The sequence below is a fragment of the Oryx dammah genome, unplaced genomic scaffold, assembly GCF_014754425.2.
Source record: "Oryx dammah isolate SB20612 unplaced genomic scaffold, SCBI_Odam_1.1 HiC_scaffold_29, whole genome shotgun sequence".
In the NCBI taxonomy this organism is placed as follows: Eukaryota; Metazoa; Chordata; class Mammalia; order Artiodactyla; family Bovidae; genus Oryx; species Oryx dammah.
The window spans coordinates 44761528-44786080 of record NW_024070213.1 but is presented as its reverse complement, the minus strand read 5'-3'; the positions used below and the strand labels follow the sequence as shown (position 1 = coordinate 44786080).

Genomic DNA, 24553 nt, shown 5'->3' with positions numbered 1-24553 from the left:
TTATAGGTGCCAGGGCCCAGTCACCTTCTTTATGTAAACAGCTGGGTGTTACCTAGCAATATAACTTGGGAAGTGAAAATATCACCATTGTGGATGAGCCTTATAGGTCCAGCAGGGGGCTAAGGGACCTTTGAAGAATTTGGGAATGGATGGACACAATCACCCTCAAGTTCCGGAAAGTTCACTCTGGGTTAGCATGGAGGATGGGTGAGGGAAGCAAGGCGGGGAGGTGGCCTGGCTGGCAGAGAGCAGGGCGGGGAAGGGAGAGGCTGGGATGGAGAGAGCGTCCAGGGCTGGAACTGGCAGAACTCGGTGGATCATTAGAGGCAGTCAGGACTTGGGTTGATGAGTCCTTCCCGCCGTGGGACTGGGGGTCACTGAGATGTGGCTTCTGAAGGAGGTGCTATTCTGCATGGTTGATCAGCCACTGCCCCCCAGACCCTCGAAAGTAAGACCCGGCCCTCCCCTGCCTGGGGATCACTTGTCAGCTCATATGTGGTTCAGTAGGCGTGTCTCAGGGGTAGGGAGTGTGGCCCAGAGAAGCCACACCCAGGACATACTTGTGGGATGAGTAAGTCCCTCTTCCACCCTTTTAAAGGGAGCCCTTTTGTTATCCCCTCCCACAGCCCTAACCCAAGAGCCAAGCAGCCTGCCTGCCGCCAGGTCCATACCTGGATGCCCAGCTGCCTGGCCCATGTCCTGAGCTACCCAGGCCTCCATCTAGCCTGCAGGACCCAAGGGGTCCCCAGGGTGGAGCTGAAGTCATTCTAGTTTCCAAACGAAGAGCATGGAAGCCACTGTTCTAGGGATCTGACTATGCCAGCCCAGCCCAGGCTCTGCCCCACAGGATAGGACTGCCTACCGGCTGGAGGAGAACCCTGACCAGTCTCACAGAGCCTACTCATCTGTCCTGAGAGCTCGGCCTCTTTGAGCGCCACAAGGCAGGGACCATGTCCATCTGTCCACATTGCACCCCCGGCGCCTAGAGCAGGACTGGCATGTCACCCGATGAGCAGGGTGGTGCAGGAACCTCCCCTGCGCCATCGTGTGTAGTAAGCTCTGGGTGCCTAGTCCACTGGGGCTCCTGGGAGATACCCCGCTGCGCAGTGCCCCGGGGGTGCACCGAGGCTACAGGCAGGAGCGCTCCTAGCCTGGAGCTGGGCTCTCAAGCTTGAGAACTCAGCCATGACAGGGGATCTTGACTAGTGTCCTAACCACTGATCCAACCAGTGGTAAACACTTGTGCGTGCTTGACAGACGCGCAGGGGTAACGTGCAAGGCAGACTCTTGCCTGAGACGAGCAGGGTATATGCGCTCTGCTGGAGCTTCTTTTAAAGCTAGGTCTGTGTGGATGGAACCTAGAAGGTGCAGAGGTCAGAGAAAACAGGCAGTGTGAACGCAGGTTGGTGCTTTGCTCTTAAAGAATGTTTTTGAACGTCCTAGAATTTGCTCTTCTTGTTCATTGTCCACCCACCACCTCTCGCACGAGAGCACATTGAGCAGATCTTACAGCAGAAGACCTCTAAACATGGCCTCTCCAGGCCTGGAGAATCTTGTAGCTGGCTGCCTGGAGACCTCACCCTAAGATCCAGACAGACAGAGTGGTTGCACACCTTTGTGATTATGCTAAATGCCACTGAAATGGTGAATTTTACCCTGTGCGACTTTTGCCTCAATTTTAATAAGAAAAAGACCCATCACCACTTACAAGCACCCGTTTGGCACCACGTATCCTGTCGATGCTGGTTTGCATTACCAGATTCCCCTGGGCGGTTCTTCAGGGCGGCTCGGGGTCCACCTCTGTGTGGATGAGCTGACTCAAAGGGGAAGGCCGTGGCCAGGCCTTGTGGTAACAGAGTCGGGATCTAAAACCCCGTGTCCTTGGCTCTGGAGGTAAAGAACATCACTGGGAGATTTGAGAGGAAACTGAGGAAAAGGGAGCTGGGGGCAGGGGAGGCAGGTAGATTGACTCTCCATTCGATGTCTTTTTGGAACTTTTTATACTTCGAACCTCAGAAGGGATTCCAAGTCCAAAGATGATTAAAAAGGCAAGAAAGAACACTTATTTGCAGTATAAAACCAAACCCTGTCTCAATATTGTCTTGTCGGAAATAAGCACACTGAGGCCAGGCCTCTGAATCCATCCGCTGCCCACGTGGGAGACTCAGCTGGGGCTTCCCTCCTGGCCTCACATGGCTACTATAGGAATTAACAGATGAAATGGGATGATGAAGGTGACACCATATACACGGTGCTGGCCTACCTCGGTGCCCAGAGAGCAGGTGCTGTCCTCCCCACTCCTGCTCTCTGAGTTTGTCCATCCGGGACCCCTGCACACCTCTGTGACCTGTGATTTCTTGTCCTCAGAGAAAGCCACGGATGGCTCCCTGCAGAGTGAGGACTGGGCGCTCAACATGGAAATCTGTGACATCATCAACGAGACCGAGGAAGGGTGAGGACGGCGTGGGGAGAGGGAGGCAGGCGGGGCAGCCACTGCAGCTCATCTTAAACATTTCAGAGCCGTGATCTAGTTTGACCATCTCATCAGGTGGGTGAGAGGCCCAGAGATGCCAGGTGTTCAGCCGGCCAGCTGGCCCCTGGATGCTTCCCACTCAGCAGTCACAGCACAGCCTACTGGCTCTTCCAGGGACATCACCTGTGTGGCATCTTCACAGGACAAAGCCAGCCAGAGGCTCCTAGAATCCGGAGGTGGCCCCGAGCCCCTTCTGCATGCTGTGGGAGGGACTGTGCATCAGGGATGCCTAGCTTCCCCGTGAGCAGGGACAGACTTTCATTTCCTTAAGATCTAAAAACAGCACAGAGGGTCGGGATCACAGGGAGGCCAGTGAACATGCAGCGGAACTGAGAGAGGCTGGGCAGAGTTAGTGTTTCTGGAGCACAGGGCACGGCCTCCTGCTCGGGGTCAGGGCATCCCACTGAAACACGTGTGGCGGAGGCGCCGTGGTCCCAGCTCCTGGGCTCTGACTAGCATTGCTCACTGGCGTATGACCTTGGGCAAATCACTGTACCTCCCCAGGTCTTTGTCCTCAGAAACAAAGCTCTTTTCTGTCCAAGGCCCTGAGGGGAGCAGAGAAGGGTACAAGGTCACTGTCCTTCTCATGAAAAACCAGGGATGAGGTGGGAGGGGTGTGATGACCACCGCCGGCCGGAGGAGCTACCAGAGGAGGCCTCTGTCTGGAAAATGAGGTTCAGCAGTTGGAGCGGGCTCTCAGTGCTCCCCCCGTTTCTCCCTGCAGTCGTCCAGTTGCCCAGCAAGGGCTCCCTCACCATGCGGAGGGAGCAGACAGGCAGCACCAACCTCAGAGCCAAGGAGGCTGTGGGCGTCTGCGGCACACGGTCAGGGCCAGTGAGGAGCGCTCAGTGGCTGCCAGAGCCTTCCAGTTCCCCGGCCGTGTGCCCTGGGCTTGCCAAGCTGCTGGGTGGGGACACAACCTCCTGCATCTGGACTCCTGAGTGTGGCAGAGTGGTTGGGCAGGTGGTGGGGCCACTGAGAGGACTGAGGCAGAAAACCTCACAGAGCCTGGTTGTGAATGTCGAGGCTGGAGGTCACTGCGTGTCCTTAGAGAAGCAAGTCCCCATCTCACTGTAGACATCGGCAGAACTGGGGTCATACTTGTTCAGGTGCTGTTGATGTGAGTACCTCCTGAGTTCCAGGCTCTGCACAAGGCCCAGGACATCCAGCAGTGAACGGGGCAGACATGACCCTTGACCTCACTGAACTTGTCATCTAAGCCTTTGTCTCTTGTCTGCTGCCACCTTGGGTGCAGCCTTCTTGTCGTCCACTTTGTGCCCTGGCAGAGAACTAGACCCACAGGCCCATAGACTAGAACTAGACTCATAGACCCATAGCCATAGGACACGGGCCAGAAATGCTGGTTCCCAGTTCTGCACCCCTTCTCTGGTCACTGGGTGAGAAGTGGAGACTCGTCCCTTCAGAGCACTGACGTGGCCACAGGTGAGCAGCCAAGCCAGGAACAGAAACCAGCTTCTCCCAGGTTGGAGCCCCGAGGGATGCTGAGGAGCTGCCCCAGGGCATTGGGTTGAAAACTGCCCTCACACCCCAGTGGCAGGGTCCCTTCCCGGCCAGGGCCCTGTGGTCCTTCACCCCTCATGTCACCTATGTCCCTACTGCCCTCCACGCAGGTCTGTTCCCAGGAAGCCGTGGCTGCCTCCTTCACTCCTGTCAGGGAGCCCCCGTCAGGGTTCCCGACTCTCCTACATTGCCTTTGATGGATTTGGCACTGACAGCCCAACGCGTCCAGCCGACAGTAGGACAGCCCCCTCCCTGCTCTCCCCAGCCTCGAAGTATCGCTTGAGCTCCTGCAATGCAGCGGGCTCTGGGAAGGCAAAGTGTCAGAGGAGAATGCCACCCCTGGCCTCTAGGGAGTGTCCTCTCTAGCTGGGCAGCCCCCGGGGGTGAATGCAGCCAGGAGATGAGGACTGGGAAAGGGTCATGAATCAGCAGGATTTCAGCTGGGCTTTTACTCGGTAGGTGTGCAGGTTGTGGGCCACAGAGGCTTTTAGGCCGGAGCAGTCCAAGCAGTGTGGATATCCCCTGCACAGGGCTGAGGGACAAGGACGCGGGGTGAGGCATGCAGATGGCCGTGGGGTTACAGGTGGAGTGGGGAGAGCAGCTGCCGCGCTCCCCTCCCCACCGTGACCACAGGCCTCGCCAGCCCCTCCCTCACCTGCCACCACACACATGGCCTCCTTTCATTTCCTCCCCACCTGGGCCTGGTCCAGACTCCTGCCTCTACTACCTGAACCACTTTCCCCCCTCCTTCCAGCTGAAACCATCTCAGGACCTTCACGCTCAGCTGTGGGCCTTGGAGAAGGAGGAGGCTTCCCTGGCTCCCACACCCACCCACCCACCCTCCCCCTGGGTGGATGAGAGCCATTCCCATCTCCCAGCACCTCCTGATCTCAGGCACGCAACCTCCCTGTTGGATAAGGAGGTTCTGATCCTCTGCCCATCCTTCCTCTTGTCCTTCTGCCCAGTCCCAAAGATGCCTTCCGAGCCGTGAAGAAGAGAATCGTGGGGAACAAGAACTTCCACGAGGTGATGTTAGCTCTCACGGTGAGTGCCCCGTCCCTCCATCCATGGGGGACCACAGTCCACCAGGAGCCTGGCAGGACTCCCAGCCACCCTGGGGCCCCTCTTCCAGGTGGTAGCAGTTCAGTCACTAAGTCGTGCCCAACTCTTGTGACCCCATGCACTGTAGCCTGCCAGGCTCCTCTGTCCGTGGGATTCTCCAGGCAAGAATACTGGAGTGGGTTGCCATTTCCTTCTCCAGGGAATCTTCCTGACCCAGGAATTGAACCCAAGTTTCCTGCACTACAGGCAGATTCTTTACTGGCCAAGCTACGGGGCTGTGAGCAAAGCACTGGCCTGTCTATACAGCTGGCCAACATGGAGTGACAAGAGAGGCTATTTGGAAAAGTTCTTTCTATCTACTGGTGTGGGGAACAGATACATGGAGGCCCACAGCCCTCCAGGGCGCACCATGGGACACCTGGGTTGAGGACCTGCCCGGTGACACAGAAGCTCAGTGCACACAGGCCTCTGGGGGGCGGTACCCAAGTTGAGTTCCCATTGACACTTGGACTGATTGGCCCTGAGAAATGAACATAATGCAAATCTCAGAGGCCAAGGACAGTCCTTGCCCATAGCAGGGCAGGACAGACATGAGCTGGCAGCCTGGCGGTCAGGATGGGTTTGGCTGGGGAGTGGGGTTGGGAGGACTCTGGCTCTGCCTCCCCCAGGCAGTACTTATATTTGGATTAGTCCACTAAACTGAAAGCAAAGGCAGCTCCTGCCAGAAGTGGAGACAGGGGTAGGGGAGGAAGTTGAACACCTTTTTCCCAGGCCACAGGGTCACCATTTCAGTGAAAGTTCTCTGCTTTCTACCTGAAGAGCCACCTCCCTCTAGATTGTGCTCAGCTCAGAGGCAGCCTCAGGACAGGATTCTGTGGGCACTAAGGCCACTCAGCCAGAGACCTCCAGCCAGTACTCAGCCCTCTGCCCACCCCAGGCTCACCCCAAGCCACCCAGCCCCTGAATCCAGCCTCGAACCTGCTCCTCCATGTCTGGGTCTCACTTGAGAAAGCCACGCCCTCTGTGGGGTCTCTATGCTGGGACGTGGGTGGGGAGTGAGGGTGGGGTCCTGGGTGCCCCCCCTCCTCTGCCAGGTGCTCACGGGCAGCACACGGCACCCAGGTCTTGGAAACCTGCGTCAAGAACTGTGGGCACCGCTTCCACGTGCTGGTGGCCAGCCAGGACTTTGTGGAGGGGGTACTAGTGAGGACCATCCTGCCTAAAAACAACCCACCCACCATCGTGCACGACAAGGTGCTCACCCTCATCCAGGTGAGTGTGGGCAGCCCGGGGCAGGTGGGGAAGAAAGCGCCCCCGTCAGTGCTGCTTTTTGTCTGTCTACTTCGGTTTCTCTCATTGGGACCATTTTGCTCATCTGTGGATGGGACTTCTGAATGAGGGAGCCTAGTTGGCAGAGGCCTGGCTGTCCGGGTGATGCTGCCAAAGGACCAGCAAGTCCAGGAGGGAATTTCTGCTCCTTGCGGGTGGCAGGCAGGCTTGCAGAGGAGCCACTGAGGAGTGGTTATCAGCCCCGTCCCTTTGTCTCCTCTCAGTCCTGGGCTGACGCATTCCGCAGCTCGCCTGACTTGACAGGTGTGGTGGCTGTCTACGAGGACCTGCGGAGGAAGGGCCTGGAGTTCCCCATGACTGACCTGGACATGCTGTCGCCCATCCACACGCCCCAGAGGGTGAGGGGCAGTTGCAGGGGTGGTGGGGGTCACTCCTGGGGGGTCCTGACCTTCCAGCCTTGCTGATTTAGCCTGTTGCCTTCTAGACCGTGTTCAACTCAGAGACACAGTCAGGACAGAATTCCATGGGCACGGATACCAGCCACCGAGGGGACTCCAACCAACACACCACACCCCTGCCCACCTCAGCCCTACTCCCCAGCGACACACCCATAACGCCAACCCCTGAGCAGGTAATCAAACCTGGGTCACAGCCATGCAGGTCAGGCCATAGGCCCGGCACCTCCCCACACATAAGGGAGGGGCCCCTGTCAGTGTGGAAGTACTCCAGCCAGTCCTCAGGCAGCCCCACAGGGGCTCACTATTTGGGAGATGAGGCTCAGAGAGGTCAGTTAACTTGCCCAGAGCCACACAGCCCAGTGAAGACAGGGCCAGGATTCAAGTTCAAGTCTGTGACTCCAGGCAGGCTCTGTCCTGCACCTGGGCCCTTCTCCAGACTGTCTCCTCTGGGGAGCCTTCTGGGCAATGCCAGGAAGAGGAATGACTCAGCAGACGGCCCCTCATCCACAGCAGCTCCACTCCCTGCAAGGGTTTGCTCAGGCACTCACATAAGATTTCATTTGAATAGAGGTTCTTGCTAAAAATAATGGTTCTCAAACATCTGCACAGAAAAAATTTTAAACCCTTGTCTCATACCATGACACTTCCCATCAAGCCCTAAGAAGAGGATTGGGGATGTATGTAGTGTAAGATCCTGGAGGCCAGTCCTGGGCAGGGTTTTCTGGCGCCCCATGAGTAACTTTGCAGGACTTCCTTCTTCAGACCATGCCACTTGTTCCTCCTGCCCCTGAGGCCAGCACCATTGCTTCTGTCCTACAAGGGACATCCACATCCATACCCAGCATCTCTGGGTGTTCGGTCAGTTTACTTGTGGATGGGAGTCGTTCGTGGCCTGTGCACCGGGGGTATCACTTCTGAGGTGTTTTACAAATGTCTATATATTATTTAGCCTCAGAAACAAATAAGCTTACCAACAGCCTTCACACTCAAACCTATTTAATTCTGTACTTCTAGCAAGTTATGAAGTCAATCCCCAGAGTTACAAATATTACTAGAAAAGTTTTCCTAATAAATAATAGGCCCAATAATAAAAAGTGCATAAATGTTGTAAAATCACTCTGTGATCCAAAACTGATCTCAGTTCAGTTCAGTTCAGTTCACTCAGTCGTGTCCAACTCTTTGCAACCCCATGGACTGTAGCACACCAGGCCTCCCTGTCCATCACCAACTCCTGGAGCTTACTCAAACTCATGTCCATTGAGTCGGTGGTGTCATCCAACCATCTCATCCTGTCATCCCCTTCTCCTCCCGCTTTCAATCTTTCCCAGCATCAGGGTCTTTTCAGATGAGTCAGTTCTTTGAATCAGGTGGCCAGAGTATTGGAGTTTCAGCTTCAGCATCAGTCCTTCCAGTGAATATTCAGAACTGATTTCCTTTAGGATGGACTGCTTGGATCTCCTTGCTGTCCAAGGGACTCTCAGGAGTCTTCTCCAACACCACAGTTCAAAAGTGTCAATTCTTTGGTGCTCAGCTTTATTTATAGTCCAACTCTCACATCCACATATGACTTCTGGAAACACCATAGCCTTGACTAGATGGACCTTTGTTGACAAAGTAATGTCTCTGCTTTTTAATATGCTGTCTAGGTTGGTCATAACTTTCCTTCCAGGGAGTAAGCGTCTTTTAATTTCATGGCTGCAGTCACCATTTGCAGTGATTTTGGAGCCCCCCAAAATAAAGTCAGCCACTGTTTCCCTATCTATTTCCCATGAAGTGATGGGACCACATGCCATGATCTTAGTTTTCTGAGTGTTAAGCTTTAAGCCAACTTTTCCACTCTCCTCTTTCACTTTCAGCAAGAGGCTTTTTAGCTCCTCTTCACTTTCTGCCATAAGGGTGGTGTCATCTGCATATCAGAGATTATTGATATTTCTCCTGGCAATTTTGATTCCAGCTTGTGCTTCCTCCAGCCCAGTGTTTCTCATGATGTACTCTGCATATAAGTTAAATAAGCAGGGTAACAAAACTGATCTAACCTGGTTATAATTTTAACCAGTTTGCCTGAAGTCTGGCCTCTGTGTAGATTAAGACTGATTATGTCCAGTGGAAGAAGGTTCTTGCTAAACAAGACTGAGTAGTCTAATTTCAGAGGGCCCTTCTGTCTTTTGGGACACGTTGATGTAACTCCCAGACTCCTTGTAATTAGGTCCCATCTGACCCAGACATGTGGGGTTTGTGATCAGTCATTTTTCCACTCGCTTCTACCAAGAGCCTTCATTAAACAGGCCAAATGTACCAAACATTTCACAGGTCTGGAAGGTGCTGGCAGACTGCAGTAGACTGTGTCTGCAGGCCCACTTCTTCATCTGTAAGGGGTGGTGGGTAGTGATATCTGTCTCATGAGACTGTGGTCAGGGTTAACTAGCAACATACGATAAGTGCTTGTCACTTAGAGGTGATCAGAATGGCAACTGCCTTCACAGGCACTGTGAGTTTATATGATAACACTTGTATTCTGAAATCAACTGGGTCACCCAATTTAGAATACATCCAACATTTCCCAAAATGTAGGCCACTAAATCTTAGACTCATGAGACAGCCCGTGATCAAAGGGTTCATCAACCAGGTCATGTCTGGCAACGTCCACAAGGGTACCTTCCTGGACGTTCACGGTGTCTACATTGTCCATGAGGATACAAGACACCCCACAGAGCCCACGGTGTGAGATGCTACACCAGGGCACTTCCATCACCTCACCTGGCTGCTAAGACTCTGCGACTTGATGCACAGCTATTTCCCAAGCCAGGACTGGGACCCTGGTCATTGAGAATCTGCTCACACGCATAGTCAGGTGGGGGGTGGCACTAGGACTTACCCTCGGTAGAACCTAGGACACTAGAGCAGGCTGGAGCAAGACAGAACCCTCCTAGGAGGACGGCCTCCCTCCTCTCCCCTCAGGGGAACTGCCCTTCAGGGCCTCGTTAGCCACCGGCATCCATGAGATGCTGGAGTGCTCAGCTTCTTTCCTCCTGGCCTCTCCCTGCTCTGGGCACCCTGGCTTGGAGATGGTAACGGTTGGTAGCACCTGTGTAAGCGGGTCGGTGGGGATGGAATAAGCCCCCCACAGGCCTCCTGGCACAAGGCTATCTATGGTCCAGGAGCCTGGAGAGAGTGCTAGCAGGTTGGGCTAGTGGTGCCAGGCTCTGGGAGGGGCAGCGGCTCTGGACCCTGGCCTCACTCAGCAAGACCAACTGTGTGTTCCAGATCGGGAAGCTGCGCAGCGAGCTGGAGATGGTGAGCGGGAATGTGAGGGTGATGTCAGAGATGCTGACAGAGCTGGTACCCACCCAGACGGAGCCAGCGGACCTGGAGCTGCTACAGGTGAGTGGCCACTGCCCCTTGCTCAGCCTCCCCGCTCCCCACTACCAGGGCAGTTTCCATGGCGACTCTGGGCTCCTAGGTCACAGTGGGAGAGGTTAAAACCAGGGACTTCAGGCTCCATCAGATTGGAACTCAGCTTCTACCGATTGACGGTGTAAACAGTAAAGCCCCTCTTATCTCAGTTTCCTTATATGTAAGATTGCTTTTATGGTTCACATTTGACATGAGAATTAAATAAGGCTTTGCATGTAAACACCCCTTCCTGTGCCTGGTTCCACATAGCTCCCAATCAGTGTCTTGAGGAAGGCTGGAAGGTGAGGTTTCCAGCCATCAGAAGAGGAAGCCTAGCAGGCAGGCATGAGCTGGGATCTATCGGCCGGGGCTCCCGTATGTCAGGTGATATCCCCAGGGTCCCACCCCAGCTGGGCATGAAGGGGCTGTATGTGGGGAAAGGCACCCTCCCAGTGGAAGTCATCCCTGGGGACCCCTGAGGCCCAGGAGCCACTTGAACCTGTGAGGGGACAGAGGGCTTGATGTGATCAACTCATTAGGTGACTTTCCTGCTGGACCCTCGCATTTCTGGTGGGCGGAGCTGGGTCATCTCATCTCTCTGTCCCCAGGCCCAGCTGAGCTATGTGGCCCTTACCTTACTGCAAGAGCCAAGGGGAGGAGTGAAGTCGGAGTCTCAGAGTTGAGTGAACCCACAAACATGAAGCGTAAATGACAGAAGCCTGAGTGAGTTGGGAAGCAACAGGATTACTGTAGTGCAGTTAAGTTCAGGTGTCTCATGCCAGGGCCATGCGGGCATGAGTGATTCTGTGGCCTCAGGAGGCTGGCTGGCAGATGGGGTGAGCCTGAGACAACTGACAGGTGCTGAGCATGTCCCATGTGCCAGGTTCTGATGTGGGCACGTGATACAGGGTTACTCACTCAATCGTCCCCTTTCCCCCCATAAGGTAGATACTCTTACTGTCTCCATGTCCCAGGCCAGCAAACTGCTGAGGCAAAGGGATGTCATGGGACATGCCCAGGGTCACAGAGCTGGTCATCAGCAGAGCTGGGGTATGAACCCAGGGCCCTGGCTCCAGTTGCTGCTTTTCCTCTCTTGAGAGGGGTAGGTGAGGAAGTGGGAACAAAGCCACAGTGTGCTTAGTCATGGGGGGAGAAGAAGGAAGGCCCATGGGAGGCTGGAAGGAGTCTGGGCTGCCCTGCCCCATACTCAGGGGGCAGAAGGAATCCCAGGAGAGGGTCTAAGTGGGGGAGGGGCAACAGGGTCTGCAAAGAACCAAAGTCAGTGGTCTTCATGATGCCAGGAGAAAAGTCTGGCTTGTGGCTGAGTCCACAGTGCCCAACAGCTATCTGTTGGGACCTCAAGACTCTAACCTGGACCCCTGTCCACCTGGTGGCAGGCCCCGAGGAAGGAAGCGCTCAGTCCTACAAATGAAAAGCCTGTGATGCTGTAGCTTCTTTTTTTTTTCTTTTTCCCAAACAAGCTGAAATACATAACACTAACTGATTAAAATTCAGTCAGTGACCTGGTGACTCAATGCAGTGTGGGACTCTGGAACAGAGGGGGAAAGGACATTAGTGGAAAAGCTGGTGAAACCTGAGTGAAGCTTGTAGTTTAGTTAATAGCAGTGTACCCATGTTAAGGTCTTAGTTTTGAAAATGCCAAACTAAGGTAAGGAGAGGCTGGGTGAAAGGGTTTACAGGAACCCCTGTGCTCTCTTACCTTGGGAACTTGTCTGTGTATTTAAAATTATTCCAAAATAAAAGGCATTAAAAAAAGAAATTAGACTAATGAGGTAGAAATTTGGAGTGGGAGTTTGTGGATAATAGTTGGATCATCCAGTTCATTTTTATGCTTTGGTCACAAAAAAACCTGACTGCCCCCTGATAAGTGGCAGGTGTTTCAGCAGCCACCTTGCCAGCTCAACCTTTCCCCAAATCGGAGATGGTGGCAGGAGCTCCATCCAGAGGTCCGCACAGAGCCAGGTAAACCCACAGCGCAGTTCCCATTTGGTTGTGTCCAGTGTGCTCCACACTTAGAAATGAGACGCCAGTGCTCATCCTTAGAACCCCAAAAGCTGTTTCCTGCAACCTCAAGTCCAGTGTGGAGACCGCTGCTTCTCCATGGCGCGCCAAGGACCAGGCATCCGGAAGGGACAGCCTCGCTCCCAGTCCAGTGGCCATAGTTGAATCCCTTCCTTCCCTGGCAGGAGCTCAACCGGACGTGCCGCGCCATGCAGCAGCGGGTCCTGGAGCTCATCCCCCGCATCGCCAACGAGCAGCTTACCGAGGAGCTGCTCATCGTCAATGACAATCTCAACAACGTCTTCCTGCGCCACGAACGGTAGCCCCGCCTCCGGCCCCGCCCCACCGTCTGCCCCGCTCCGGCCCCACCGGCTCCTCTGTTCACACCCGCTGACCTCTCATCTCCTTCCCAACACCAGGCCACCCGCCCAGTGCGCACTCTCAACTGTCTTCATCCAGCGCAGGCCGCAGTGCCCGCCCCCCCTCCACCCCTCCTCTCCTGCCACCCGTGTGTCTGCATCCCGCCTCTGCCTCCGGGCTAGCACTGGTGGTGGCTGAGCTCGCTGGCCCACAGCCAAACAGGCCCATTCTGTCCCTGCTGCCCCCACCACCACCCCGCCCCCAACTGCCTGGCTCTGGGGCCCTGGACAAGTGACTTGACTTAATTAGGGCTCCTTGATTGCAAACTTGGTAAGCGCTTCTGGCTAACTTAAGCAGAAAAAGAAGTCATTAGGAGAACAGCTTTTACTGAATGGGTAGCTTTCAGAGCCCAAAGAAGAATAAAACAGTGAGCCCTCCCAAAGGAGCAGAAGGGCGGATGCCAGGATGGCTCAGGGGTCTCGGGACAATAATGCCTGGACCGTGATCCCAGGGTGTCACCCTGAATACATGGGCTCCAAACACCCCCTCGGGGGGTATCATTCTGTCCAAGAGTCAGCACCCTGGGAGACACTCAGATTGGCTCAGCTTCCTTGTGCCCACAGGAGTAAGAGGGAGAGGTCCCCTTGATCCTGGCAGTCCCACCAGGGTCACAGGAAATGGGAAGCAGTTTCCCAGAGGAGCATGTAGGTGCTGGGCCTGCAGAGACGGCATACCCCCACTCTTTTCTCTGTCTGTACAATGAAGCTGTGATCCCTTGTAGATAACTAGCAGCCTGTGCAATTATTCCTGTAAGGGCCTTGTCAGTCAGGCTGTCTGCACAGGGTGCTAATTATGCCTGCTGCCTCCAGCTCCCAGTTCATTTCATATGTTTATCCATCAGCATACACTTGATCAGTGATTCTGAATCAGGTGATGGGGATGGGGCTGCAGCAGATAACATCTGCCCAGCCTTTCCTACTCACTGGACCAGTGGCGTTAAGAGCCCCTGCCACTAGGGGTGTGGGCTTGGGGGTGGCCCACAGACCCAGTCTCGAGGTGACCAGGACCCCTCTGACACCCACTCATTGGAGCTCGTGTTTGTCTGGTTGTTTCCGGTTTATAACCACTCCTCAGTGTCTTTGCTTGATCCTCACACCTGGGAGGCAGGTTGCACTGTCACCCCCTTGTTAATCGTTCAGAGGTGATGTAATTCACCTGGGGTCACACACGGAGGGACAGAACCAGGACAAGAGCAGATCCCAGACTGAGGTCTTCAGCCCACCCAGCAGCAACTTGGCCTGTCTAGGGTGGTTTAAGTGTCTCCATGAAGTAATGTAAGAGATATGTGTCCTCTTTACACCACTTTAGACACTCACCACATGCACAAATGTTTGTTACCAAACAAGGTCCAAAAAAAAACCCACACCTTTACTGTGTGCGTGCACCCCTTTTCCTTTTCCTCTCTAGTCTGTTCCTGTCTGTTTAATGCTAGTTATAACTAGATAATTGGTCATCTAATTGGGACACTTGCTGGTGGAAGAGGCACTCTGCTACTACTCCCCTGGGGCATACACTGGGTTGTCCGGGGCAAACCTGGCCAGTCACCACCCTGTTTGTGACCCATTCCGTGGGTTTCAAGACCTGCAGTGGGCAAAGCTCTGGCCTGGTCTGTCTCCTTGACCAAGGTCTTTTCTGTCTCGTAGGTTTGAACGCTTCCGAACAGGCCAGACCACCAAGGTAAGAGGCAGCTTCTCCATATTAATAACAGGAAGGGCTGTGCTCACCTCCCTCCCCGGGTATCCTGGCCAGAATGTGTCTTCTTAGCCAGGCTCTTAGAAAAGGCTTTTTCTAAGTTTTTTTGTCATTGTCCCTTTAGGGTAAACAAGGTTCTGCCACCAGCTGATGCCCCAGGGTCTTGTGAACCTCCCAGCGGGTCCAGCTGAGCTAGAGGCCAAGGGGAGGAAGAAAGACTCCCTGACGCCCAGTCATAGCTGCTGGGGGTGAGGAGGGGAGGAGGGAGCCTAATGACACACCCTCAGGCAAAGAATGCAGGTGCCAATGCTTCAGGGCAGAAGGGAATGAGGCTGCACCTCCAGTCAGAGGGTGATGGTGGCCTCTCCCCTCCCCACAGGCCCCAAGTGAGGCCGAGGCAGCCCCTGACCTGATCGACATGGGCCCTGACCCTGTAGCCACCGGCAGTCTCTCATCCCAGCTGGCAGAAATGAGTAAGTGCAGCACTGGGGGCTCTGGCCAGGGCATGTTACCTACCATGGGTACCCCTGCAGCTCTTGGGGTGCCCTCATTACACAGTTGGGGCTGGAGTGCCCACAGCAGAATGTCGGCCCAGCCCCCACCTCCCCGGGGTCCCCTGCTGAATCTTGCTGTGGGGCTCACATCTTCCTGCACAGCTGGGATAAAACACGGGAGATTCTCCCTCCCAAAACATGGGAGATTCTCCCTCCCAGCCCCATAGCCCCTGAGCCCGCTTAGATCTCAGAAACCCCGCTGTTGTGTGATTGCCCCTGGATCATCTGGTGAACTTGGACACATCACGTGAACACCCTGGGCCCCTCTTCTCCTGAATAAGCTTATGCATAGAGCGGGCTTAGACCAGGCCAGGCCTAGAATTGGCTCCTGGTGCACGTCAGCCATCAGCACCGTCGTCACTTGATCTGTTAAGTGTTATCGGCTGCCTGCTCAGAAGTAATTGAGAGAGAGGAGGTGAGGTGCCTGGTGTCCCTCAGCCAGCAGGTGGCCTGTCCCACCCATATGCCCCACCCTGCCCCACTCCAAGTTGCCCTGCTTCTCCAGAACCGACCTGGGCCTGGCAGGAAGCAGCCCAGCCAGAACTCCAAGGACAGCCAGGCAGACCCTTCATGTGGTCTTTTTGTCCCCACAGACCTGGGCTCCAGCAGTGTGAGGGCTGGCCTGCAGTCTCTGGAGGCCTCTGGCCGACTGGAAGATGAGTTTGACATGTTTGCACTGACGCGGGGCAGCTCACTGGCTGACCAACGCAAAGAGTGAGTGCTGAAACCCACCCTGGGCTCCTGCGGTTTGGGTCAACTGCTGTCAGGAGAGGGCCTCTCTCCAGGTTCCTGAGCTCAGTGTATGGGTGGGCACACCAGCCCCTACCTTCACCCCCTTGGGATGGCAGAGTTTTTCCCCTGAGTCAGTCCTACATGGCCTGGGATGGATGAGGGAGGGAGGCCCATTGGGTGATGACCAGCTTGGTTCCAGAATCTTACACAAGCCGAGCAGATGAGGAAACAGAGACTCTGAGAGGCTGGTCATTTGCCCCACCTCAGGCAGCTAATGTTTGACAGAGTCGGGAACCCCAGACTGTCTGGTTCTAAAACGCAGTGTCTCCAACCCAGCCCAGCTCCCCACTGCACTGTACACCATGTACCAAGCCCTCAGAGACTGGTCCAGTGATTTCTGCTATTCTGCAACCAGCCTTAATTTCCACGAAAGTTGCATTATCCCACTCGAATCTGCCTGCCCTGCCCTCGAGCTGGGGCTCTGTGCTTCCTGGGACTGTGCATTTTCAGGGAGATACTTTTAGCAGTGGAGGCCACATGGCCAAGTTCCACCAGGCCGGCTTCCCAGGACCGGCTCCATACAGGCTGGTCAGGGGACAGGGTTTGCTTAGAGCTGTTATCAGCCTTTTGCTTGTAACCCCGGGGCAACCAGGATGTACAACCAAGGAAAGCACTGGACTAAGGGAACTTCTTGGCAGACTCCATTCTGGTCTCCTTAGGAGCTGTTGATGGGCCTCCAGAGGGCCCAGGGGTCCCCCATCCACTCTGGCCAGTCCCAGTGAAACCTGACAGGCTATAGCCAGCCTGGCTCATAGAGCTGCTCACAGCCCCACCCACTGGCTGGCCAGCCCTGTGCTGTGAGCTGAACCCATGAGTCTGGGGTGGAGTCTGTGCTCCCAAGCCCAGGTGCCCTGGGACCAGCGGCTCACGGTCACCTTGGAGGTAGGGGCGCAGTGAGGCTGCTGTGTGACTGGAGGCTAATGAGTCTGGTGGGACTTGCCGCCAGAAGGGTGGCCCGGCTGAGGTTTGCAGCCGTGCTGTCCCTACTCTGGGGAGCCCTGAAGGCCAGAGAAAAGTACACCCTGAGCTTGCCTCCAGAGCCTGCAGTCTCTTGGGGGTGGGAGGTAGCCTGCCTGTGGACCGCTGCTGTGCAGTGCTAGGCTGTGGATCAGCTCGTGCAAAGGGTCAGAGGCAGGGGTAGCGTGAGACACCCAGTTTTCTTGTTGGCTGCAGCCCCTTTGCGTGGTGAGCCATGTGACAGGATTAACTTGCCAATTCCCATGCCCTCCTGGCTACCTTTGTTCTTCAGAAAGGCTGCCTGAGAATTTGGGGGTTTATTCTAGAGGCCCCTTTAAGTGCCAGCCTACCCAGTCCCCAGGGAGGCAGGTTGGTGCTATCAGAGCCACATGTGCTATGCTTGCGCTGGTCCAGCCCAGCTCCAGCAGAGTGTGAGGTGCTCCCCACCCACCCCACCTGGAAGAAGACCCCTCCTCCCTAATGGCGCAGGGCCTTCCTTTGAGGCTAGAATCCCAAGATTCTCATCTTCACCTCAACAGCTGACCCAGGGACTTCCTGATGGTCCAGTGATTGACTCCATGCTTCCAATGCAGGGGGCACAGGTTCGATCCCTGTCAGGGAACTAGATCCCACATATTGTGCATGACCACCAGAAGAAAAAAGATTGACCCAGTCTCACCTCCTCTCTGCCAGCAGTTCAGGGCAAGAATGACAGCTCTTCCCAAGCTGCTGGACCACATCCCCAAGGCCTCCCTGGATGTCCCCCTCTGCAGCAGCCAGAGAGACACCAGCCCCCTTGTTAGCACGGGCTTTCCTCCCGCTCCCCCTGAACCTTCACTGGAGACAGAGAAGATCCCTCCCTCCCCATCCTCCTCTGCCCGGAGGGTACAGTGTCCCCTGCGTTTCCTCCCAGTCGCCAGGGCTGGCACCCCCGAGCACATGCAGAATCCTCACCCGCCATCTGCAGGTTTGTTTTCAGCTGTAGAGTGGGGTTCCCCCGTTCACACACAGCCTTCACAGAACCACAGATTCTGAAATTACACTGTGGGAGCTGCTCTGGAGAGGGTCTAGATACGAGCTCTCCATGACCACGGAGTCTGAGACGCTGTGCTCATCCCTGTAGTGTGGCCAAATCCAGGAATAGGAGGTCGGTGGACTTGGTCTCTGGCCCCCAACACCTCGCTTCTCCAGCCTCGCTCTGCCTGTCATGCAGGCCACATGTCTGACCCAGGTTCCCAAAGGCGGGAAAGGAGACCTATTGCTCCATCTCAAGGCAGGCCTGCAGATTGGTGCCCCTCCTGGGGCTCCTGCCCAGGCACATTCTGAGTCCACACAGAATGTGGGTCTAGCCCTTGCCCACCCAGCCCCTTCCCTCCTCATGTCAGCTGGCATGTCTGGTACGGTGAGGGTGGCAGGTAATGGCCACAGTGGCCTCTGTATTTCAGGGTAAAATACGAAGCCCCTCAAGCAACAGATGGCCTGGCTGGAGCCCTGGATGCCCGGCAGCAGAGCACTGGAGCGGTAAGCAGAGGGGCCTGTCCAGAGGAAGGCTGGGCAGTGCTTGCCTGGTAGTGCCCTTGGTTTATGACAGGAGGTGTGAGAGTGTGGATGGGAGGGGCTCGGCACTGACTTGGAGCTGAGCTAGTATTCAGCCTCACTGCCCCTCCAGAGCCCTGTTATCTGCAGAAATGTGGACAGAGAAGGGATGGAGGACAGACCCTAAAACCACAGGGAGGCACCCAAAGGTGCCACTTGTATTCCATTTAACTGCTGGCATATGTGGAATGAAAGCCACTTACCACACGGAGCACGCTGTACCAGCCACTTGCCCCCCTCGGCAGGAGCTCCAAGGACAGTTCCCTTGCCTTTAAATTTATTTCTGGGTGCCTTTTGGGCAGAGAGCGGTAGTTAGAACATGCAGGACCTGGGCGCTGGAGAGGCAAGGCCAGTGAACAGCAGGGCCAAGGAGGGGGTTGGTCACAGCCCAGGGCTTCAATGGTGCAGGTGGGACTGGGCACTGGGAGGTGAAGCCTGAGGGGCAACTGGGAGGACTGGCTTCTCCTGCCTGAGGTGGGAGCCCTGGGCAGTCTGGAGCAGGGGTTAGCAGGGGGACGTTTATCTGACTTCATTTTAGGAGGACTCAGCCTGGAAGCTGGGAGAGCAGTCAGGAGACTGTGGAAGCTGCCCTGTCCTTTGGAGTGGGGGGGGGCGGCACGCAGGAGATGTAGGAGGGATTCCCAGCTGCATCCCCAGTGTCCCAGGAGTCAATCCCAAGTCAGAACAGGGCAGGACCAGCAAAGGGCTCAGATGCCTCCTTGGGTGTGTTCTAGATCTGCCACCATGTGGAGCGCGTTTACGCCCTGAGTCTCACAGCCTCCCACTTGGACCCTGTGTCCCCTGCTGAGTGAGCATTCTGTGTCCCCCACTTACTAAGTCATCACACAAACCCTGAAGGGGTCCCCTTGGCAGATGAGAAAGCCGGGTGCCAGAGGGGGTGAGTGAAACCACAGATCTCACGTCCTTCGTGCAATGCCTGGCATGTGGTGAAACGTTTTACCTTCATGGCACTGCAGTGTGGTCATCTCACTTACAGGGGAGACACCAGGGCTTAGGATTGAGGTCATTTGCCCATGATCTCACAGCCATTGGTCTGTCCAGCGCGGAAACCAGTGCTGGTAACGAGAGCCCCAGATGACCTGCAGAGCTCCAAGGAGCAGAGTTCCTCGCATGCTCAACCTTCCTTTTCCATGGGCCATCAGTCTGGCTCCAAGAATCCAGATGAGTCCGGACAGTAGGGAGCATGTCCCTCCGCCTCCACCTGGTCTCCCATGGGCAGGGACTGGCCTCTCAGCCCTGTGCCTTCCTGCTACAGAACTGGGGTGGTGGGGGACAGATGTCACCTGCTAGGGCCGCAGAGCAGTTCAGGGACCTGACAAGCACTGGGGCGAGGCCTCCTGGCTGTTGCCCCAGCTGCCATCAGCCTTGGGACGGAAACACACACACCTCTGCCTGCAGAAAAGCAAGTTCTGCCCGTTCATCTTTGGTGACTTGAGAGATTTAAGTGAGTTCTACCAATCAGGGTACAACTTCTCCAAAGTAGGTCATAAACATCTGCTCACGAGATGCTTAGATCTGGCCGAGGGCTAAGGCTTTCTCCTTCTCAGCTGTCAAAACATGATCCCAGGCAGCAAAGTACCGAAGGACTCAAGCGTCAACCCTGTAGGTGGCCGGCTGGTGTTTGCCCCCAGGGGTTGATGAGTCCTGGGAGGTGAGGATGCTGGACGGCCTGTGCCAGGCCCCAGGCTGGGTCTGTCTGTCTGAGGAAGACGATCACGGGCTGATGGGCCAGGAGCCAGGACCTAGGCTTTCTCCACCATCCGTCTGCTCTGGGGCCCTGGGCATCTCCTGTTTGCCTATCAACAAACATGACGGGAAACAGGTACAGCAGTGCTCCTGACAACTGGGTGCCCTTCAGAACCCCCTGAGAGCCAGTGGAGGGCGGCCTATTCCATCCTAGGACTACTCAGCACACCCACCGGGATCTGTAGGGTGAAAGTAGTGGGGGAGGCTTTGCCCTACCCATCCAGGACTCGGGGGTCCCCACAGGGAGACACCTTTCCTGTTCCCTTCCCCTGGCCACCACACCTATACAAACATGGGCGTGCACACGCACACACACACGCGCGCACACACCCCCTCTTGAGGCAGTAGCAGGCCTGTGCTGGAGGAGGCTCCCAGTACATACACACACACCCTCTCACACATACACACACACATATACCACACACACACACACACACACACCCTCTTAAGGCTGGAGGAGGCTCCCAGTACACACACACATACATCACACACACACACACACACACACACACACTCTCTCTCTTGAGGCTGGAGGAGGCTCCCAGTACACACACCTCCCACATACACACATACACCACACACACCCCACATACACACACATACACCACACACACCCCACACATACACACATACACCACACATGCACACACACACCCCTCTTGAGGCAATAGCAGGCCTGTGCTGGAGGAGGCTCCCAGTACACACACACACACCTCCCACACACACACATACACCACACACACACCCCACACACACATACACCGCACGCACGCGCACACACACACACACACACACACACACACACACACCCTCTTGAGGCAGTAGCAGGCCTGTGCTGGAGGAGGCTCCCAGTACACCAGTGACACACATACACTGCACACGCACACACACACACACCCCCCACCTTGAGGCAGTACAGGCCTGTGCTGGAGGAGGCTCCCAGTACACCAGTGACCTGGCCTCCCCACCACCTTCAGCGCGACTTTCTCTCACCCAGATGGGAGGCGGCGGTGAGAAGAGCCTCAGTGACTGGATGGTGAGGCAAGGCATGGTGAGGACGGGCCAGGCGCACTCGCAGGGGCCTGCCCAGGTGGCGCCGGCATCACAACCAGAGGAGCGCAGGGTCGGCCGAGGGCCTGCGGGCCCCACCCAGCGCCCAGCACAGTCCCGCTCCCCCTGCTCTCGCTTCCACAGCCCCTCGGTACTGCCTTGGAGCAAGGCCTGGGCAGCGCCTCTGGCAGCTGGGAGGTGCCCGGGGCACGTCTGGGTCTGGGCCACATGCTGGCAGAGGGAGCTGGAGGGTGCAGCCCAGAGAACTTGCTGCTGCTGCTGGTGCTGCTGGGAAGTCAGCTCTGCCGCTTCTCTGGTGCCCCCGTTCCCTCTGGGGTCTCGGTGCTGAGGACGGGGTTTGGGGCCTGAGCTGGCTTTGGTTGGAGGAGGACTCGCTCTCCCTCTGTTTCTCAGAGTAGCTGAGTGGTAGCTCACATTTCCCGAGCGTCTGCCCTGTGCTGGGTGCAGAGCTGCGCTCTTTATCTCCCTCGTCTCTTTAATCCTCACAACGACCTGGACCTAGACGGTAGGTACTGTCATCCTCTCTAACAATGAGCAGTGAGGGTGAGAGGAGCTAAGTCACCTGCTCCAGGTGCAGGAGCCCAGCCAGCTTCCGGTCTCTCTGACCCCAGAGTCTGGGCCCATAACTTCCGGCTGGATTCTTAAATGTCTTTCGAATGGGAAGACCCCACACCAGCCCTCAGCCCCCGCCCTGTGCAGGGCTGTGTGGCAGAGTCACAGTGACCCATCGCCTCTGGGCCCACCAGCCTGGCCGCCTCTGGTCATCTCGGCCCCTGCCTCCTCACTGGCCCTCCTCTGCCCACTTCCACCAGGAACTCCAAGTCTGCGGAGGCTTGTGGGGACAGCCCGCGGCCATGCCCCTGCCCCAGCCCTTCTGCCTGGCTGCCCACTTCCTGGGATTTGAATAATGCCATGCCAGTTGTCAGGAGCCCCTCTCCATCCCCTGCTCAGCCTGCTGGCCCGCATCCCCCTCGCCCACAGCCTGACACAGCGAGAACTCAGGGAGACCTCAGCATCCCAGGCAGCTGGGCCAGAGCTGTCTTGGAGGGACTGCCATGAGGGGGCTGGGCAGATCAACTGGCCCCGTCCCATGAGTGAGGGGCTCAGGTTGGGCAACTCCCCCAGGGGCATAGCCAGTGGACTCAGGCTGGTGAGGGGCACTGCCCTCCTGCCTCACCCCTGCCCTCCCCTCCAGATCCCCGTCACCCAGGCCTGCCTCATGGAGGACATCGAGAAGTGGCTGTCCACGGACGTGGTAAGTGGGGCCTGCTCCTCACCCACCTCAGCTGGGGCTCCCGTGTTCCCATGAGGAAGTGGCCGGTGTAGGGGCAGGGTGAGCAGCTAGTAAGGGGCGTCAGCAGGGCCAGTGCCCCCTCCCCTGCTGCTTCCCAGTATTTCGCCTTAGAGGGGGAAGCCTCACACTCCTCGCAGCCTCTGGGGCCTCCCCTTGCCCAAGTCTGCTGCCTGCGTGAGGGCCCACTGTGGGCAAGACAGGCCGCCCGAGGGCAGCAGGGACGTGAGAGCCCTGAGCTCAGCACCTGGGGTAGCTCGGGGAGTGGTGCCAGAAGGAGCCCCATTGTGCAGAGTGGAGACTGATGGGCAACTGTCAGGGGTGCTGTGCCAGGAGAAGGGGGCCCAGCACCCTCCAGAGTCCCCAGTGTGCGGGAGGGGCAGTCAGTCCAGGCCCCCTTCCAGGTTTCTTCCCCAGCCTCTGCCAGCCCACCGCTCATTCTGAGCACCAAGGACCAGGTGCCTGGGCACTTCTTAGCTCCAAGGCCACCTTCTGCAAGTGGCCAAGACCATGTTTATGCCCACGGTCTATCCGTTTTGCCTAGTGGGTACAGGCTCACCCCCGGCCCGGCCTCTAGTTGAACATGTGTAGCTGGCACAGGCTTGGGTGTCAGCCTTTCCACCATGAGCGAGTCTGCCCATCCCTTTGGACACTGGAAAGGGTGAAACTAGTGCCCTCAAGGGCACCACACCCTGCCCCTGGCACTCTTCGGGAAGTCCTCCGCTTTAGCTTGCCAACAACCCCGTGAGTGTCACCAAGCAGAGAACTGAAGCTCAAAGAAGCCAAGTGACACCCAAGGCTCTGTGGCTCAGAAAGTGGTGGGGCCGAGGTCTGGACTCTCTGGGTCAGCCGCTGAGCCCTGCCGTGCCCGCAGCTAACCTGCCTCCTTCTGTCTTGTCAGGGGAATGACGTGGAGGAGCCCAAGGGCGTCACCAGTGAAGGTAGTAGACCCTGGCCCTGCCCACCCTTCCCCCACTCTAGCCTCGGAGCCCAGCCCCAGCCTCCCTCTCGTTGCTCTAGAATTCGACAAGTTCCTGGAAGAACGTGCCAAAGTGGCTGATCGTTTGCCCAACCTCTCCAGTCCCTCAACTGAGGGGCCCCCAGGCCCCCCACCTGGCACTGCCCTGAGAAAGAAGACCCAAGAGAAAGACGACGACATGCTGTTTGCCTTATGAGTGTGGGGCCTGGCGCCCTGCTGCCCGAGCCCCGGTTGTTCCCACACCCCATGGCGGGGGCCTGTCCCTCCTTTGGTGTTAAGGCTGCTTGGGGGTGGCTTGTCACATAAGTCCTTCTCTTCCCCTTGAGGTTGGGGCCATGCTGCCTGGGAGTGTGGGAGGCAGCTGGATGAACCGGGGGAGTGAGTCAGTTCTACTTTGGGGCCCTGGACACTCATGCCTCCCCTCCCACCCCCACCAACCACTGCGACTTTGCTGAGGACAGGAAGGCCCCAGGCTGGAGAGGCTAGTCGCTTGGTGGCCCAATGTGACTCCCCTTGTCCTGGATGATCCCCTCCCGGGACCCACCCCCAGAGGAGCTGTCTTCAGAGCCCACACTGCCAGTCGAAGCCTAGCCAGAGGCTGGAGACAGCAGAAGTCTCTGTTGCAGCCTCAGGCCCATTCCCCAGTGCCTGCCATGGAGCCCGAAGGGTTGGCCAGCTATTGAGGGCAGGGCCTGTGGCTCTCTATTGAGAGCGCACTGTCCAGATAAGCTGCATGTGATGGGGGGAGACCTCGCCAGCCCGAGGCCGCCAGGGGGCTTCCGGCGATGCTTGTGGCTCCTGGGACCCCCCGTGACCTCCACTGCCTTGCCCTCCTTTCTCTGTTCCTCCCTCGCAGGGCTCCACCGGGCACTGGGCCCCCCACCTGTCGGTTGATCCTCTTGACTGGGAGAGGTGCCACAATAAAGGTAGAAGAGCACCCTGAAAGTGGTCAGTCTCCAGGAGGAAGCTACTTGGCCTAACCAGGGCTGGGCTGGGCTGGGCTGAGCTGAGGGCCGCCCACGAGACAGACATCTGCAGATGGGGTAGGTGCAGTGGCAGGACCCAGTCACACCACACCAGCACAGGCTCCGCCACCAGTTGCCTGCCAGGTGGCCCCGTTGCTCTCTGTGGGTGACCTGTCCGCATCCTCAGGCC

At 56.8% G+C, this 24553-nt stretch overlaps 1 protein-coding gene across 4 annotated transcripts in view; it reads left to right on the top strand.

Annotated features, from left to right (window-relative positions):
• Positions 1-24346, top strand: part of TOM1 (target of myb1 membrane trafficking protein) — a 43320-nt gene extending 18974 nt beyond the window's left edge. The window contains exons 2-16 of one of the 4 annotated variants that reach the window (XM_040234774.1): positions 2368-2452; positions 5020-5098; positions 6239-6388; positions 6670-6804; positions 6891-7037; positions 10129-10245; positions 12465-12598; positions 14343-14376; positions 14771-14864; positions 15539-15659; positions 18140-18215; positions 21055-21093; positions 22324-22383; positions 23321-23360; positions 23440-24346. In XM_040234774.1, coding sequence (XP_040090708.1) covers positions 2368-2452; positions 5020-5098; positions 6239-6388; positions 6670-6804; positions 6891-7037; positions 10129-10245; positions 12465-12598; positions 14343-14376; positions 14771-14864; positions 15539-15659; positions 18140-18215; positions 21055-21093; positions 22324-22383; positions 23321-23360; positions 23440-23594 — 1466 coding nt within the window. In that variant the 3' untranslated portion in view covers positions 23595-24346. Of the gene's footprint in view, positions 1-2367; positions 2453-5019; positions 5099-6238; positions 6389-6669; positions 6805-6890; positions 7038-10128; positions 10246-12464; positions 12599-14342; positions 14377-14770; positions 14865-15538; positions 15660-18139; positions 18216-21054; positions 21109-22323; positions 22384-23320; positions 23361-23439 lie in introns of all 4 variants that reach the window. The other 3 variants (XM_040234773.1, XM_040234776.1, XM_040234775.1) reach the window with 3 other exon arrangements.
• Positions 24347-24553: the final 207 nt, after the last annotated feature.